We start from the raw sequence: 19,894 nt of genomic DNA, 5'->3' as shown, positions 1-19,894 counted from the left end.
TTATCACATAAAAAATAATAATGTCATCCAAAAGAAGCAAGTCCGATTCTGATATAGCTAGCAAGAAAAGAAAAACATCGACTTTGGAAACAAAACTCAACATTATTAAGGATTTTGAAGGCGGAATGAAAATTTGTAAGCTAGCAAAGAAGTTCGGTCTACACAAATCCACAGTAAGAACAATCATAAAAGAAAGGTTTACAGATTTTGGAGGACATAGATTCTAATGGGGAATGAATTGTAGCCACAAGGCAAGGAATAAAAAAATCATTGGCTTGCTATGAAGAAATTTTGCACGACAAGAAAAAGATATTATGCCATCAGATGAATCTATTAGATTTTATGAAACGATCGACATAGAAATAACTTTCTTTTTTTTATGTACAAAAAACTACAATTATGATTATTTCTTAAAAAAAAATAGGTGTTTTTGTAAACCTTTGGTTCCAATTAACTAATATTTTGGATGTTTGTATATATAAATTACATGCAAAATTATACCCCGAGTTACACGAATTCGACTTGCATGCTTTTTGTAGGTCCCACCTACCGCGTAACTTCGGGGTATGACTGACTGCTAAAAGAATATTAAGAAAATATCTAATTATTATAGAATAACTCATTATATAACTGCAAAACTTACAAAGGGATTTGCAATCGATGTTTCTTCAGGAGAAAAGTCAACATCCGGACTGCTAAGAAGTCGACTAATGTTCAGAATTTTACTTATGCCAGATGTCATAAGTCGACGTAATCGATGAAGGACCCACATTCTCTGTGATGAAGCTATAATAAGTGAAATATTATTTTAAATCTTATTAATATACTGAAGTTTCAAGATGTAGTGAATAAACTGTGATGTTAATTAGTTTTAAAGTTCCACTAACAATGGGATTATAAGGCAGATGTCATATTAAACAGTATTTTATATCTTAGTACTGTGATTCAAATTTTATTTTATTTTATTTTTGCATGGTTGATGTAGGGAACCAGTCCAAAAATACTTGCAAGTGTATATAGTTTTAATAATAAATAATTAATAAATTGTATAATATAGTTTTAATAGGTTTATAATTAACAAGAAAATTTCTGAAAATAAATGCATGTTCCATTTAGCTTATTTCTTCTTCTTCCTAACATGGGGTTTAGGCCAAGTGGCCTGTTCCGGTCTCATGCCATCTCTTTCTTGGTCTTCCGATTCTTCTCTTTCCACTTATTTTGTATCTGTATAATATTTTTGGTAGTCTGCTGTGTCCATTCGATTTAAATGTTCTAGGCATTTTTGTTTATACTGTCTTATGTAGTAATTAATTGGTTTTATTTTCAGGGATTGTAAGATTTCTTCATTTGTTTTGTGGTCCCACTTGGTATATCCAGCTGTTTTTCTGAGGAACTTCATTTCTGATGCTTGAATTAGTTTTTCATCTTTCCTTTTCATGGTCCATGTTTCGCTTCCGTATAGTAGAGTTTGTTTCGACAAGACATTAAATAGTCTGATTCTAGTGCATTTTTGTACTAGGGATGGCTTAAATATATTATTTATTATGCCATTTACTTTGACAAAGTTTGATATTTTAGTGTCTATGTCTTTTTCTTCTTCGTATGATGGATCACATCCCAAGTATCTGAAAGTGTTTACTTGTTCTAGTATTTTATTATCTATCACTATTTTACTTCTTATTGGGTTTTCTCCTTTGAATGCCATTATTTTTTTTTCTTTAGATATTGTCATATTATACTGCTTTGAGATATCATTTAATGATTTTTGTAAGTCATCTTCTGATGTAGCTAATACTATTTGATCATCTGCAAATAGTAGTGTATCTATCTTCATTTGTGGGGTCATTTGTATACCAAATGGGTTATGCTGTTTTCAGATTGTTAATATTTCATTTATATATATATATATATATATATATATATTGAAAAGCAGAGGTGAGAGAGTACAATATTTTAATATTTTAAACAATTAATTGTTTAAAATATCGGTTAATATTTTAAACAATTTTTGTCTACTAATTTTGTCAAAGGCTTTTTCAAAATCAATAAAGGCCATGTGCGTTTCTTTTTGAAATTCTCTTCTCTTTTCTATTAATAATTTTAAAGTAAAAATTGGATCTATGCAGGATCGGCCTTTTCGGAAACCATTTGTTCCTCTAGTAAGTTGTCTTCTACAATGCTGCTTAGTTTCTCTTTTAATATTTCTGCATATATTTTATATCCTGTATTCAGCAGGCTAATTCCCCTATAATTATTGCAATTGTCTTTATTTCCTTTTTTATAGATTGAGATAACCAGTGCTTTTTTCCAAGAGTTAGGGGGGTTTTCCAGACATCCAAATCGTATTAAAAAATTTCAGAAGTCTTTCATTACATTTTTCACCTGTATTTTTGTATAGTTCTATATTTATATTCTCTTCTCCTGGTGTTTTCCTATTTTTCATCTTCTTTATTATATTTTTCAGTTCTAACATTGTGATATTTTCTATTAGGTCATTCTTTGTCTCATAAAATTTTATTTCATTGTTCTCATCTGTCCAGATATTTTGGAAATAGGTCACCCATTTTTCTAAATCTATTGTTTGTATTTTTATTTTTTCTTTTATTTCTTTATTCGTGAATTTTATTACTTTATAGGTTTTGGGTTGTGGCTTAAATAAATCCTTTTCTAGTTCTGTTACAAAATTGTTCCATCTTTCTCTATGTTTTTTACTTACTTCTCGTTTTGCAATTGCACTATTTCTTTTATACTCTATTTCTGCTTCCATTGTTTTGGAATTTAGCCATTTCTGGTAACTGTCCTTTTTGGTTTTTATTATATTTTCTATTTCTTTGTTCCAGTCTCATAGTCCTCTTTTTCTAATCCATTTGTGCTTTATTCCTAAGGTTTCTGTTGCTGCTTTTGTGAGAATTTGTTTCAAATTTTCTCATTCATCTTCTATGTCACTTGATTCATGTGTGGTTTCTGTTTTTAAGTTTGTGCATTGTTGATATTGTAGTCTAACTTGAGGATCCTGTAATGAAGAAATTTTGTAGCTTGGCTGGTAAGAATTTTCAATTCTATGTGTTTTTAGCCACTTTGGTTTAAAATGAATTTTTGCTGATACCATATAATGAGCAGAGTTTAATTCAAAGCCTCAATATGCTCTTATGTCTAAAATTAACTCCGCTACTTTAAAATTTGTGATAAGGTAGTCAATTACTGATTTGTATCCTCTGGCTGACCAAGTATATTTATGTATTTCTTTGTGTTTAAACATTGAATTCATTATTCTCATATTATTATAAATGACAAAATCGTGCAATCTGCAACCATTTAGCTTATTTCAGATTTGTAAAAAAAAAAAAAAAAAAACTGCACCATTCTTTGGTGGAAGAAGCTAAATAAGAATTTAAGCTTGTAGAAATGCATAAATAATTTAGATGAGGGAGAGAGGAGAGAAGAGTGAAAACTAGTTCCACATACTTTGTGGCACACTTCTTGAGGAAAATTCCAATACATTAATTAAGATGATTAATAATACTGTATCTAAAAGTATAATGTGCATCATATACAAGAACTGGGTACTCAAGATATTTGATAAATGAGAGACCAGACATGATGTAGTTAAATTCAATGGCTTTTTGTTAGACTAGGTGAATAATATTATTGAAGTATATATTATTGGTAGTTTTGGATCCTACCTGGCTTTAAAAAAAAAAAGCAATAATAAATGCCATTTGCCAGCATTCTGGAAATTCATTTTCAGAGAAAATTCTGTTGAATAAGTAGAGATTCTGATGTCATTTTAAGGTCCTTCTTCATTCTTGGACAGTCTGTTGTAAACTTCTGATGTAAACATAATTCAACATTTTTCTGATATACTCTCTTTTAGGGATGAAAATTCTGGGGTGGAAGAAGATGTAGGCAATGTTTTGAGAAACTTTCCCCAAGAATGTCTGCAATTGCTTTCGGGTGAATAATTGCAATCCCTTTTGTTCCAGGATCATATAGCAGTGAGTGAGATATCTACTCCATTTTCCTGAATTTTGTCCTTAGTGTTTGCTGATCTAGTGATATCAGATGTGAATTGAATCCAGTTATCCTTTAAGTTCTGATGGCAAATGTACCATACTCAAGTGCAAACAGATTCGAAATTAATTTTTGTGTAGTGGAATGTCTGCAGAATATACTCCAAGCTTTATTTTGGGCTTTCTTGGTGTGTACATTCTGAACTTCACTATGGTTGAAAAGGACAGATATTGACTTGATTTTGGGTATTATATTGTAGAACTTGTATTATACATTTTATAATATGATTCACTGCTTCATTAATACAAGTGCAGTGACTGTTGTAAAATCAAATTCTGCCCAGGATAAAAAAATATTCCAGTCAGCTACATTTATTTCCCGTGGTAATATATCAGTTGGAATACATTGTTGCCCAGAAAAGAGAGTGAAAATCCCAGGAAAATAATCACTATCATGGATGGGTGTTTATCTTCTACTTCCATTTAAACAGTAGGAAGAGGGAGTAGTGAACAAACTGTTAAGTTGATAGCAGTGAATGTTTGGGTAGGTAAGGTGTTACTTCTAGTGCTTAGGAGGGATAGGTTATTGAATTCAAGCATGCACACTACAACTCTTACTTTGAAGTTAGAGCATGCTCTATCTTACAAAGTATTGTGGCCACTTAAATCTGTCCCCCCTTTCAAGTCTTCAAAATTCAAGTCATCTGAATTCAAGGAGAACTGGCTTACCAGTCCACAACTCTGGGATTGGGCAGCACAGGTGCTGGGGGGGACCCCCTTTTGAGTGATCAGAATTCAAGGAGAACCGGCCTACCAGTCCGGAACTCGGGGGATTGGGTGCAGTAGGCATCAGGGGGCAGAGCCCCCCTAGCATGATTATAAAAGAACAGATGATGAAAAATGAAAGGCCCCAGAACCATCACTTAGAGGGACCCTGAACCACAAACATGTGCCAACATAGAGGGTTAATAAAGAGAGGAGGTTCCCTAAAAGATCAGACCAAAGTTGTGTAGGTCTTTCAATATGCTAAACCTCCAAATTGTCATACACTTTTCTAAATATCAAAGAAAACTGATACTTAATAGTTCAGGAAACACCTTGAGAGGATGCTTCCAGTTCGATTATATGTAGTGCTGAGTGATATTTTCACAAAAAAGATTACATCTTGGGAAAAAAGGTTGCTCTCAATAAAACATAAAATATGAGAGTTCATTTTTTTTTTCTCTTTCTTTTTTTAGATTTTACACAAGCAACTGGTAAGAACAACTGTATGATAATTTGGTACTTTTGGATCTTTACCTTGCTTTGGAAAGGCAATAATGATTGTCTTTGAGAATGATAATAATTGCCTTTCGAGACCGAAATTCTGTTGAATAAGTAGAGCAGTTGATGAACAATGGAGATAAATGATTAACCATCATGTCAAAATGGATAACATGCAGAACTGAAAACTGCTTCATGGATATTATGTAAATATCCATGAAGCAGTTTTCAGTTCTTTCTTAAATGGCCTTTTGTAAACTTCGAGACTGTACTAAGTGAACAGAATGCAATATTTTTTTACTTATTTTAGGGCTAGACATTCTGGAGTGTAAGAAATAAATGTGGCAATGTTTTGGCAAAACTGCAAAAAGTTGCAAAAATTGCTCACCTAAAAGCATGCTTTTAGGTGAGCAATTTTTCCTACACTCTGTTTAAGGATTGAAAAAAGGTGTTCTAGATCTCTTTGGAATTTGCCAATTTATTGCCAGAATATACAAATTGAATCCATAAGTCCATTTGGTTCTGAGGGTGAATATATCATGCTCATGTTTGAAAGTGATCAAGTTTTATGTGATGAAGTATCTAACTCTGCAATGGGAATCCTTAGGGGTCTCATACCAGTCCCAAGCCTGGATAAAGGAGGAGGGTCGGTCAGATGAGTGTCGATGCTCTGACCGTAAGGAAAAAACACAATTGTTATCTGATGCCTATACGATCAGCAGATAAAACATGCTGGCTTGGACATCGTTGGATGAACAAGGTCCACAACATCAATCGAGTGATCGGGTTGGATTGAAAAGTGGGATACCGAAAGGAAACAGAAACTAATAGAACTGTTATCGGTAGGAACATGAAATGTATGGACACTTTGGATGCCAGGACAAACTAGAATTACTTCGCAAGGAAATGAAGAGATATCGATGTGATATACCAGGACTGACGGAGATGCGATGGGCATCATCGGGAGAGATAAATGGATGTGAAGTCATATCGTCAGGACATGACAACAAGCATGAAGCAGCAGTTGGTTTCCTTTTTTAGCAAAAGAGCTAGAGAGGCACTGATAGGTTACAAACAAGTCAATGAAAAAATCATAGTAGCCAGATTTCAAGCAAAACCATTTAATGTATCAATAGTCCAGATATATGCATCCACATCTGACAGCACAAATGAAGATATTGACTTATTCTACAAAGATCTATCAGAGACAATAGAAACAAGCAAGATGTACTAATTATTGAATGAAATTGGAATGCCAAAGTCGGAATAGATAATGATGGTTGGGAAAGTATCATGAGAAAATATGGTTTTGGAGAAAGAAATAAAAGAAGTGAAAAAATGTTAGAATTTGCTGACATAAGATTCCAGCAAAAGAAGTGTAGAAAATGGACATGGCAATCAAATGATGGGAAAACCAAGAACATGATTGATATGATTAAGATTAAAAGAGGATGGATAACATCAGTACAGCAGTATCAAACTTTTCAAGGAGTGGATATAGACTTGGATTATAGTTTAGTGATTGCAAACATCAGGCTGAAATTAAAAAGAAAATAAAAACCCCATCATCACAAACGAAGAGACACAGTAAGGATAAGTGAAGCAAAAATAGGAAGACGATACAGAACAGTGTTAGAAGTGAAACTTAAGTGTGGACAAAAAAGAAAATTCAAATCTAAGAGTGAAAGGAGTAATGAAGGCGATAGAAGATGTAGTTGAAGAAACAGTACTAGAAGAAGAGAAGATCAAGAAGTGGATTAGACAAGAAACACTGAAGTTAGTACAGGAGAAGAGATTGTTGAAGATAAGAAGGGGTACATCAGAAGAAATAGAGGAGCAGTATAGAAGAAAGTGTAACGAGGTGAAAAAAGCAGTCAGAATGGATAAGATGACATGGTTAGAAGCCCAATGCAATAATAAGATACTGTAGTGAGTTATATGAAGAAAAACTAGATTTAGATAGTGTTGAGAAACTGATTGAAAAATTGAAGCTGATATCACCACCAGGTAATGAGTATGATGGAGACATTTTAAGAGGAGAGGTAGAAAAGCAATAGGATGGCTAAAATACAACAAGAGTCCTGGTAATGATAACATCACTGGAGAAACAATTAAATATGGTGGCGAAATTATGGATACAAAAATGCACCAACTATGTAATATGGTATGGAAAGAAGGGAAAATGCCAGAGGAGTGGGTGAAATCGATATTAGTGACATTATAGAAGAAAGGAAATAAGCTAGAATGTAAAAATCAAAGAACAATTGTGCTGATGAGTCACCTTGGTAAGGTGATGATGATATTGACAGAAAGATTGAGGACACAAGTGGAAGCATACCTTGCAGACGAGCAAGCAGGATTTAGGAAAGATAGAAGCACAATTCAACAGATTTTGATAATGCTGATAATAGCAGAGAAAGCTATGAGAAAAAACAAAAACATGTATACCTGCTTTGTTGATTTTCAAAGGCATTTGACAGTACTGACCAGAAAGTGACATTAGCAGTGCTAGAATCCTATGGAATTGATAGAAAACTAATAGTTATATTAAGAGATGTTTACAAGAATGCAGTTGCAGCAGTTAGAATAGGTGATGATTTGGGGAAATGGTTTAGAACAAGCAGAGGTATTAGACAAGGGGGGACCCAATATCACCAAGCATTTTCATCACACATTTAGAAGGAGCAATGGATAAAATGAAGGAAAGTGCAAAAGGAATATCAGTACATGGGATGAGAATTAACAATCTGAGATTTGCAGATGACATTGTTATTATGGAAGAAGAAGAGAGAATTATAAAAAACATTGAAACTGTTAAATGAGGAAGGAAAGAGATTTGGACTTGTTATGAACTTAGAAAAAACAAAGACAATGGTATTTGGTGAGAAGAACATCAAACAAAAGATACAAGTGAATAGAATTGATATAGAAAATGTAGAACAGTTCACATACTTGGGAAATAAAATGACATATGATTTGGATTGCAAAAAAGAAATAAAGATCAGGATTGCAAAGAGAAGAACAAATCTGAAGGCCATGGATAACATCTGGAAAAGTAAAGTGATTAGCTTGCAAACAAAACTAAGAGTGATGGAAACATGCATCTTTAGGGGTGTACTGTATGGATCTGAAACATGGGTAATAAAATAAGGACTCAAGAAAAAGAATTTTGGCATTTGAAAGAACTTGTTACAGGAAGATTCTAAGAATATGATGGGTATACAGAAAATCACAAATGAAGAGCTCTGTCAGAAGATACAACCAAAGGAGAATCTAATGCAGAAGATCTGTGAGGAATATCTGTGAGGTTTCCTATGGAAGAGAGTGGACAGATATTATCTTCTACATCCCATTTAAACAGTGGAAAGCAGAATGGTGGTTACTTTGTGGTTTACTGGTGAAAGGACAGTAAAGTTCATACTGCACTTATCCAAAGGTTACAGCAGTACATAAAGTAATAAAAATAGCTAAATTAACAAATTAAAAAAACATAAGGAATGCTGTATCAACAGAAAAAAAAACACTTCTTATAAATGGTTTGTATAAAATTAATCCTTTGTAAAAAGTTAAAAACTGCATGAAATCTCTCTGTGTCTAACAACATCAACCTAAGCAGAAGTGTTAACACTCCACTAGACCATGGCAAATGGTAATGAATATTGTAATGAAAATGAATATTGTATTGTCACGCATTGGTGGGTACCATCAAAAGATAAGAATGCATAAGATCACTGTGGTTTATGCAGATCCTAGCAAGAACAATCTCTTCTCTTATGTTTCTACTTTGACTAGACTGTGAATGCTTAGCTAAGGCATAATCTCATGCAGCCTGTTAGTGCCACCTGCCAAGATGACTATTGCTGATTAATTAGCTTTGATCTTATTAATGGCCTGTAGTGTGTATACAGGATGAACAAAGAATATGCGGGAAAAGTACAAGTTGATGTAACAGCTCCATCTACAGTCTATTTCCCTTAATTTCAATGCAGCTAAGAATCTGGCACAACCAAACATCAAATTAAGGATATCCAATTTATACAATAATTGTAGAACATCATAAAGCACTAGATGTGGATTGTACACAGGTGAGGCAATGGCATGTAAAGAACTCAATGAGTCTGCATAAATCATACATTTTTGGTAGTGGTTTTTCTTTCATGTATACAAGTGCAAGGTACTGGGCATGCAATTCAGCTGTTATAATTATTGCATTCAAGTGGATTCTGATGATATAATGTCCAGAAAGAACAGCATAACCAACAGAGTTTTCAGATCTTGAACTATCAGTAAAGATCTGTGAGAAATCATAAGTAGATTAATGATAGATTTTGTGACTTCCTTAGCTGGCACAGTGACAGGATACATGCCAAAATGCAAAGCAGTATGCCATGGTGAACTATGATCATGTTCAAAGTAATGTTGTCAAGATTCATTCCAACAGATGGAATATATTCCATATATACTAAATGGGTGAATGGAAGTCCATTGTGTGTAATACTGAACTTCCCAACATAGAAGAAAAAAAAAAAAAACGTTACTCTACATGTGAGACACTTAGTGATTTTATTCTTAGAGCATAGTTAAGTAACAACTATTTCCATTGCGATTCCTTTTCAAATTCTCGATTCTATTTCCTTGCATATTTCCTTTTCAAATTCTCTGGAAGCAGATTCTGCTTCCAGAGAATTTGAAAAGGCAATATGCAAAATGCACCAGTGGTCACTTGTATACCCTGATCAGGAATAGGATCCAACCAATGCAGAGTACTCTCTTGCAAAACAAGTGACTTCAGGCACATAATGAAACTTTGGGTGAACAAGTGAATGTACAAGCAAGGATTATTGATCCACAGACCATTCTATAGAGCAGGTTTTCCCAAACTGTGTTCTGCAGGAAGTGAATAAGTGTTCCATGAAAAAATTATGAAAGTTAATATGAGCCTGGAATGGTTTTAAATACTGCTACAAGTTCAAACATGTTTGAAAATCAGGTGCTCCTCACTTTGCATGTTGATTGTGCTATTAAGGCCACCACGTGCTGCCTTGACTGAGCCACTGGCTGACAGCTGCCTGCAGTTGCCGACACCTCTGAGCACGAGTGAAGCATGGAGAAATCTATTCTAGGAAATGTGCAGTCACAAGCAAGGTCAATGCGATACACTGCAGCCTGGCATGCCTGTAGTGTTCGGTCGCATTTTTGTGATGCGATACAGCCTGCTTTGGCGATTGTGTGCGCTTAGCTTTACATTGAATATGAGACCAATCATACTCAACTCTAACCAAGGTGTTCTGTTAAATTTTCAGGATTCGTGAAGTGTTCCATCGTAAGAAAAATTTGGGAAACGCTGCTACAGAGAATAGAGTGCAAATGATTTCTTGCACTTTTCTTAGATAACAAATGTGTGCAAAGAATGCAAGCTTTTCTGTCAAAGATGAGTCCTGAGCTACTGTTGCTAGGGAAATAATAGTCTGTTTCTCGATTCTGGGTCACAGTGAAAAGTGTGTTTTCAGCAGGAGTGCAGGGAGACTTTTTTTTTCTACTGAAAACTTGAACCCATTACTAATAGCCCATGAACAGATACAATCGATTGTTTGTTGAAGTTACCCATCAATGACTAATATTACAAAAATGACAATATATTGTGAAGTCATCAACATACAGAGCAATGCATGCTGTGAGAAAAAGAAGTTCAGTGCTTGAGTTTATTTGGGCAGCAGAGAACATCATGCTTAAGACAGCCTTGGGGAACATCCCCTTCTTGGCAAAATAGCGAGTATAATGTGCTACTCATTTAAACATGGAAGTTTCAGCTAGAAAGAAAGTTTTTTTATTTTTATTAAATGGAGGTGTCACGAATAATAATAATTAAAAACTTTCTCTTTAGTCTAATAATATACAATATCTATAGGCTGAGTCATGAGCAATATCCATGTCAAAGGCAGATGTTCTTATTTAAGGAATGCATTGCTTATACATGTTTCCAACTAGTCTAAATGGTCCAATATTAAACAATGCCTATGAAAGCCACACACTGTATGTTGGAGAAAAGATCACTGCTTTCTAAATACCAGAGAAGGCTAGCATTTATCATTTTCTCCAATATCTTACACAAGACATCTAGTCAAAGTGATAGGTCAATAAGTGTTTGTTTGTGCTGGATGTATTCCTGCTTTTGGGATGGCTCAGTTAGGCTATGAATCTATAAAATTCTTCCCAGTAGGTATTCTGTTGTATAATAATGAAAAAAGATCACTAAAGATGATGGACAATGTTTTATTATCTCATAATAGATGTCATCTGGCTCCATTCCCACTGGCATGAGATAGTAAAAGAGTTCCCCCCCCCCCCCTTAAAGCTCCTCCTTAAGAAAATAGGCTGATTGTATAATTGTATGATTCTAGCCTGCTCGTAGGATAGTTGAGACTGCTGTTTCACTTATTGTTCTTTCAATGTCAAAAATTCAGGAGGATAGTAAGCTGGATATTCTGAAATGGAGGATGAGTGCTCACTAGGACAGTAACTTTTCAATGAGCAGATCCATCTCCAGTTCTGTCCTTATGAATGTGTAAACTGCATTAAGATGAGATTCACGCTGGGCTTGAATATGTCTTCTGCAAACAAACACAGATAGCTTTGTGTTTATGCAGAAGAACTCAATATCTTGAATATTGATATCAGGATAAGTGTGATGTCTAGTTCTAGACATCACAATACCTCTTGGTATCCTGATATGATGCATTTTGTTCAGTTTTATTTTTGTATTTCTTTCTCATCTTTCTCAGGCTGGATGTTCTCCCTCATACTTGACACATTTACAACTCTTTGCAGAGCAAGATTTATCATCATGCCCAGTAGTTTTTCCAAGCATTAATGAAATGAGGTGTCATTAAGAATATCACCAGAATGTAATTTTTTAACTGTTTTTGTAGATCCTACCCAGTCCTAAATGCTTTCCAATAAAGAAGGATGACATTTCCACTATTAGCTTTTCGCTAGTTGCATGGATAATGAGAAACACTGGTGTATTTGTGTGCATCAGACGTCTATTCTTTTTTTTTTATTCCTATTATTAACTGATGTTATTTGTACTTGATTAGGGTATTGTGAGAGCCCCTGAAAATTTTGACGATCAAGTATTCATGTCCAAAAGGTTTTCTAGTCCAGTGCCAGAAAACTTACCTACCATGGAACCACATATGGATGCCTGCTAACCAGCAAGCAATAATGAGCTTGGAGGTGGAATGCCATGGTTATACTAGTCAATATTATCATCATCACTGTAGCAAGCCTAGGACCCTGTCCACAGACCATGGAGAAGGAGACTTACTGCAACAGAATTAACACTTGCATGCAAGTCCATTAGTTGACCGATCATGGCAGGAGTACCATAATCCCCTTTTCAGATGTCTGTAGTTTACTTCACAAGGGCAAAACATGGCAACCAGGCACTGGATCCAAGTGATGGTGCTCTGGAAGAGAGGACAGAAAAATGACTAGATAAGCAAGCAAATAATATGGAAGAAAAGTAGAGAAATGGGTCGTATCATCACGGAGAAGTATCCTCCTCCATAAACGGGTGCCTCAAATGGAAGGGAGAGCGATGTTGTTGTTGTCTTGTCCTTTGAAGAGTCTTAGATGTTTCCGTGTGCGTACTGCTTTGGCTATGTCTGTGATTTTGTTTGTATAGAGCTGTTGTTCAGGATTAGGATCTATTTCTTGCAAGGCTGCTGTAATTGCTGGACAGGTAAAGATGTGAGTGGGTGTCAGTTCAGTATTGGGGCAGTTGTTGCAGTTTCTATATGTTCTCGTATCATCTGTATTGATCTTCATTCCTCTATAATGTCCTGTTCGTAGTCTTGCTATCGTGGTGGAGGTCCTTCTGTCAGCATTGATCTCGGGAATTTGAACAAATTATTAAGCCACCAGCAGTAAATATTTAAGCAGGCATTTAACTATAACTTTTCTTTGATATTAGTTTGTGTATTACCCTACAGAGTATTATGGCTATTATTTTGCCCTTTGAGGATACAGGGCTGGAAATTACAATGTTAGGTCACAAGGTTATCAGAGAAATATCTGTACTGGGTGACAGATACATGCAGCAAACTGCAATAAGAGATCCTATTGAAAGGAAAATGGTAACTGACTCTATGTGATTATCAAATAGGACTTCATGGAAAATGTATGGTTACTCTCTATGATGACGACTCCTCCGTAGGCAGGTCCATTCCCTCCCACAACCTTAAGGATGACAAAGACTCATGCAACATAAGATTCTTACTAGGTTTCAAATACATCTCATATACACAGAACATACTGTGTATATGTGTGTATAGCACACTGACTAATATTTCTGAAAGGGAGCTTGAGAGATTGAATGATTAATTTATGGATTATTGGCACATGGACAGCAAAGGTCATACTGCACCAAAGCAAAAGTTACAGCAGTACAAAAGGTAATAAAAAATACTAATAAAGCAATAAATTAGTAAATATGTTCTGTACAAAAAGCAAATTTAAAAAAATTTATAAATTAAGCAATACAATATCTACACAAAAACAGAATTCATAATCAAACGTGATTATATACCAATTCATCGTAACAAGTTAAAAACGGCATGCAACTTGTCCAAGTCTGATAACATCAGCTTGTGAATATATGGCTAAGCTAGATGAGTAAAAATTTCATTCCTCTCTCTCTCGTGTGAGGTGCCGACACTCCATCAGAATACGACAAATGGTGAAATGCATGTTGCATTTTTCATACATAGGTGAAGCCCTTGATAAATAAGAATGTATAAGATGACTGTGACCTATGCAGAGCCTAGCAAGAACAACTTTCTATCTTCTGTTTCTCTGTTAACTAGACCATCAATGCTTAATTTCAACCAATCTACTGTAATTTGTTTGTCAGTGCTTCCTGCCATAAAGGCAACCATTGAGTAATAGGGTTTGATCTTATAATAAGGGACTGTCAAAGAGTACATGGAAAAAGTATGAGCTAATCTAGCTGCATCTGCAATCTTATTTCCAATGTGGCTGGGAATCCAGCACAACTGAATATGAAAAATTAAGGATCTTCATTTTGTAAAATGTCATGAAGCACTGGGTGTGGATTATACACAGGAGATGAGATACCCTATAGGGACCTAAAGAATCTATATAAATTAAACACTTTTGGTAGTATTTTTCTTTTATATGGACAAGCACAAGTTGTATGGCATGCAACTCTGCTGCAATCAAGTGGGATATAATAATGTCAGGAAACACAGAATCACAAGCAACAGATCATAAACCATCAGTGCAGATGAGAAGAAATTCAGAGAAATTCACATTGCACAGTGTGCACTAAATAACTGCATGTAGATGTTGGTCAAGTAAGAGCATTCCTTAGTTACCACAGTGAGAGGTAGTGGGATGAAGTGCAAACCTGCCTGCCACAATATCTGCTGGAAGAAATGTTCTCAACATTTATGCCAATAGCTTGCATAATCTATTTAAATGCATACCAAAGGCACAAATAACAGTTTTTGTTTAAGTGATAGAGCAGGCTCATTTACTTCAACATAAATACTTGGAATGGATGATGTGTAAAAAGCACCAGTAGTTATTCATATACACTGCAGATGGATAAGGGTTAAACCATTGGAGCATGCATTCCCTTGCAGAACTGTAAACCTATGACCCATATTCAAGCTTGGATAATACAAGTGCACGACAAAGTTGTAGCAAGAAACATCAGATCCTATTCTATAGAGAACAGAGTGTGAAGGATATTCAATGCTTTAGAACAACCGGGGATACATGCTATGCTGTTCAGGGGTACACGAAAAATAATCAGTAATGGTGGAAAAACAAGCAAAGTAAACAAAATGTAGTTATGGAAAAATAAATGTTAAGTTTGAATCACTGCTAATGGACACACATCAAAACTAGCTCACATTAGCAAATGATGATTGTGAGGGCATGGCTTTGAACCCCTCCCCCAAACTACTCTTCTACCAATCATTATGCACAGTTCATGTGTCACTTTTGTCACTCATCCTCCTTTCCAATCACATGTTACTAAGAAATTACCTTTGCGATAACGAACCTTCCACTGACTTCCATTTGCGACATTTCTAGAACTTCTCCAAACATAAATACATCCGTAGTCAGACTGTTTGATCAGTTCAGTTATTGACTGAGTATAAATGAGTGCGCTGTCTTTAATTGTGATTCTTTTCGAGTAGTTTTTTTACTTAATGTTTAACTTCATGGAAAATGTATGATTATCCTCTATTCTTGCTAGGTTTCAAATACATCTCATACACACTGTATATATATGTGTGTATAGCACATGACTAATATTTCTGAAAGGGAACTTGAGAGATTGAATGATTGATTTATGGATTATTGGCACAAGGACAGCAAAGGTCATACCTCACCAAAGCAAAATTATCCAACAGTTGCATGAAACCCCTCATCAAACACTGATGAGACATTTACAAATGTCTCATGAGTAGAGAGACAAATGATAAATTTGTCTCTCTACAAATTTATAGATAATTTTATCCAGCATATCCCTAAAAAGGGAGATAAAAGTCAGCCATCAATCACTGTTCCATTGCTCTCATTTGAGTATCCTCAAGAGTGATGGGAATGTCATCAACCAACTTCTTTCGCTGCCTGGAGAGCCGTCATTTAATTAATGATCATCAGTATAGATTTTGACATTCCTAATCTAAAGTAAACCTCCTTTCTAACTAACTCAGCTTTGGACGGAGGCTGCAGAAACTCATGTGGTCACTCTTGATATTTCCAAATTGTGTCACAGTGGATGACTTTTTCTCATCAGATTTCTTTATCAATACTAGAGTACTCCACAGCTTTGTACCCTCACCCACACTCTTCTCCTTATAGATCAATGACCGTCTCCCTCCCTCCCTCTCTAACTTCAAATCTGTTTCACAGGTTTGAAGAATGAAATTCTTCAAACCTGTGAAATTTGAAGAATTTTTGATGATGAATTTTTTGCTGATGACACTACTCTTCATTCAAGAAACACTGTAGTACTCAAATGATTCACGCTTCAAGACCTTCCATAATCAATGTCTTAAACTGTGATCTCATCACCTTCTCAAACAGGGGAAAGATAATTAGTAAATTGTAATGCTATCAAAACACAATCCTAATCCTGATTACATTTAATAATGTTTCAATTTCCATTCAAGATTAGATTTCCCTTCACGAGCTGACTTTCATATTCATCTTATTCTGACATAAACATATTACATCCATAGCCTCCTTTCCCTTCAAAAGACTTAGTATTCTTTTTCATTTAAAACAATTCTCTCTTGCTCAACCTCTAGGATTTGATAAATCCCAAGTGCAAATGATCTTATGATATTTTTCTTATGTTTGAGTTAGTGAACCCAAAATCTCCCTACGAATTTGTGACTGTATACGGTAAAGGGAAATTAGCCTAACAGGTACCCCTCTCTCTCTCTCTCTCACTGACTCCCTCCAGTCACTTTCTCATAGGTGCTGTTTCTGCACTATGCCTTTTTTTAATAAGTACTTTCATGGGAGTTGCTCCACTGAACTGACCACTACCATTCCTCTGCTTTCCACAAATCATGTATGAGCACAAGCAACCACTGGCAACAAATGTATAAACAACACAGCTCCAAAAATAATTAACTAAATATCAATGTCCTTCTTCATTTCATTACCTCTATTCTTCGGAACAGCCATCCCCACGTTGTTTATCACTGTTGGATTTTGCAAAAGTGTTTGACAGGATACCACATGGAACTCTGTCAAGCCAACTGCAAATGGGGATGGATAGGAAGCTGAAGATATAGATAAAAGGGTGGTTGATGGACAGATACCAAAAAAGTAGTATATGGAGGAGCAAAATCCAGGAAGGAAGGTGACTAGTGGTGTGCCACAGGGCTCTATGCTTGGGCTCTATGCTTCTACATAAATGATAAATGAAATAATCTGAAGGGAGCTATTCAGTTGTTTTACGGTCACCATGCTGATGATGTAAAGCTGGACAGGGTAACAGATCAAGGTGATATGGAGAGCTTGCAGATGATTTAAATAGCCTGACAGTATGGGCAAAATATAATAGATGTCAATTTAATGTGGAAAAAGTGTAAAGTTGTGCATTTTGGGATACAAAGATTACAACTGTGTATCACATTGAGGGAACTGTACTCCAGGAAATTGATGAAGCCAGGGATTTGGGGGGGGGGGTAGAAGTAGCAGACAGAGAGCTGAAGTTTAGAAGGCATACTGCTTAAGTAGCAAAGGGTACTACACAGGATTACTTGGTAATTGAAGATCTCACTAACAAACAGAGATAAAGGCATTATCAATTTTCTTTATAAAGCCTTAATATGACCATATCTTGATTACTGTGCTCAGGTTTGGTCATCTGGGTTTCTTGGGGATAAGGAAGTAGTGGTGAGGATTCAGAGGCAAGCAACCAAGATGGCGAGTGGTTTGTAGAATGTTCCCTATGAGGATAGATTGAGGGTGTATGAGCTGCAGAAGTTGGTTGATAGGAAAACAGAGGGAGGGATATAATAGAAACATTGAAGTTACTTAAAGAATTTTATAGGATTCAGCACTTAGCTAGAGGGGAATGAGAGTAAGGTAAGAGTGTGGTTAGCAAGGGTATGAGGACTACATTTTTCACTTGGAGAGTGGTGAACGAGTGGAATGGGTTGCCAGAGTAATCGTGAGTGCTTTGGTTGTTAATGGTTTCAAGGGGAGGTAAGAAAGATATTGTATTGATAGTTTGGGTTTTCCATGATGAGACTTGAGACTCTATAATAATAGATAGCTATAATGAAAAATTGGTCCCATTCTGTTGTTTTCATTTCATTGCATAGACAGCGATCTGAAAATTAAAAAAAAACATAATTTTTTTGTTGGCTCTTTTGTATATTTAGTACATCCAATGAACAAAAAAATTAATTTTAGGATCATGAGTGGTGCCAAATGACAACAGCAAATAAAAAAATGTATGCTTAAAAAGCAAAAAAAAAAAAAAAAAACAGGTACATCAAACATTGACTATCTAATCTAGGGAACTCTAATTTAATGTGTAATTTATTTGACATCTCTCTCCCTCTCTCTTTTAAAACAATTCATCCTTTTATTTCATTTTCAAGAGAGAAAACATTTTGATAACTAAAGTGACAATATGGTCATTCGCCATTTATGTGATTCCTGTGTGGTTTTAAAATGAACTATGTAATAATTTAATCATGAAAAGAATAGGATATGAAGAGGAATTATATAAAATGCTAAAATTGTCATGTCGACTGTTTAATGGTTATTCCCATGAGAGAACCAATAAATGGCTGGTCACAAAGGCAAGCTTGTAAAGAACTATTGAAAACTGTATATATTGTTACCTAATCATTTTCAACTTCTGTTCTAGCAAACTACTGGTATAAAATTTGTTTCCATATCCAGTGAAGATATTGAACATGAAAGCAAGCTGCTTAAAAAAAAAAAAACATTGAAAACTGATAACACAAAAATGCATCACAACTATGTGTCAGTGAATGAAAAAAATGTTGGAAGTTTATTTTTCACTTGGTTAGACTATAATAAATTTAATTTAATCCTTCATCCAAGTGTAAGCAAACAAAGTTTGCACCTGAAAATATCTTCAGGACTGGGGTAAAGTAGTGCAACACTAGGCACCTCTGAGTAAAGGTGGACCAAGCTCTCATCACTCCTTGTCTCAGTATCTCCCATAATGCAAAGCACATCTCCTTGCAGACATGTATACTGCTATGCATTAAGGGAAGGGCCACTACCTAGACCAGTTTCAACCTTTACTGAGGTCTCGTCAGTAGGGGGCAGATCAAACGTGGAGATACTAAGGCAGAAGCAATAGGAGAGGTCATATTTACCTACAGGAGTTGCCAACAGATGTACCACCTTATTATTGAATTACTCTGGTTTAGAATGACTTTAGTTTAATCCTTTATCCAAGAGTAAGCAAACAAAGTTTGCATACACTTGGATATTTTCAGGTGCAAACTTTGTTTGCTTACACTTGGATAAAGGATTAAACTAAATTTCTTATAGTCTAACCAAGTGAAAAATAAACTTCCAACATCTTTCTCTAAATCCAGAGTCATTCAATAATAAGGTAGTACACCTATTGGCAACTCCTATAGGTAAATATGACCTCTCCTATTGCTTCTGCCTTAGTATCTCCACGTTTGGGTCTGCCTCCCATGCTGGATAATATATATGAGAGGCTCTGCTTGGGGTAGGTTTTTGCCTGTCTCTGGGTAGAGCCACCACTGAGATTATGGCTCTGTCTGGTGGCGGGGTGAACCTGCCACTGGGTAGAGCCAATGCTGAGAAGTTCTTCTTGGTGACGGGCTGAGCTTGTCACTGAGTGGAACAAAGCTGAGTTGGGCGATCTTTAGGGATTGTCTAATTTTTAGAGAGGTCTTTACTTAAATACACCTCAATAAAGGTTGAAACCAGTCTGGTTAGTGGCCCTTCCCTTAATGCATAGCAGTATACATGTCCGCAGGGAGATGTGCTTTGCATTATGGGAGATACTGAGACAAGGAGTGATGAGAGATTGGTCCACCTTT

At 35.4% G+C, this 19,894-nt stretch overlaps 1 protein-coding gene across 1 annotated transcript in view; it reads right to left on the bottom strand.

The window, feature by feature from the left end:
- LOC150100279 (E3 ubiquitin-protein ligase HERC2-like) overlaps window positions 1–19,894 on the bottom strand; it is a 338,356-nt gene that overhangs the window by 52,549 nt on the left and 265,913 nt on the right. Inside the window, exon 19 of the mRNA XM_090402625.1 lies at window positions 644–786. Coding sequence (XP_090258751.1) covers window positions 644–786 — 143 coding nt within the window. The remainder of the gene's footprint in view (window positions 1–643; window positions 787–19,894) is intronic.

Source organism: Typopeltis vanoorti, chromosome 13 (assembly GCF_054136105.1).
Source record: "Typopeltis vanoorti isolate ZY-2024b chromosome 13, IOZ_Tvanoo_1.0, whole genome shotgun sequence".
Taxonomy (NCBI): Eukaryota; Metazoa; Arthropoda; class Arachnida; order Uropygi; family Thelyphonidae; genus Typopeltis; species Typopeltis vanoorti.
Note: the sequence above shows the minus strand (reverse complement) of the source record. Positions and strands in the feature narration are given on the sequence as shown.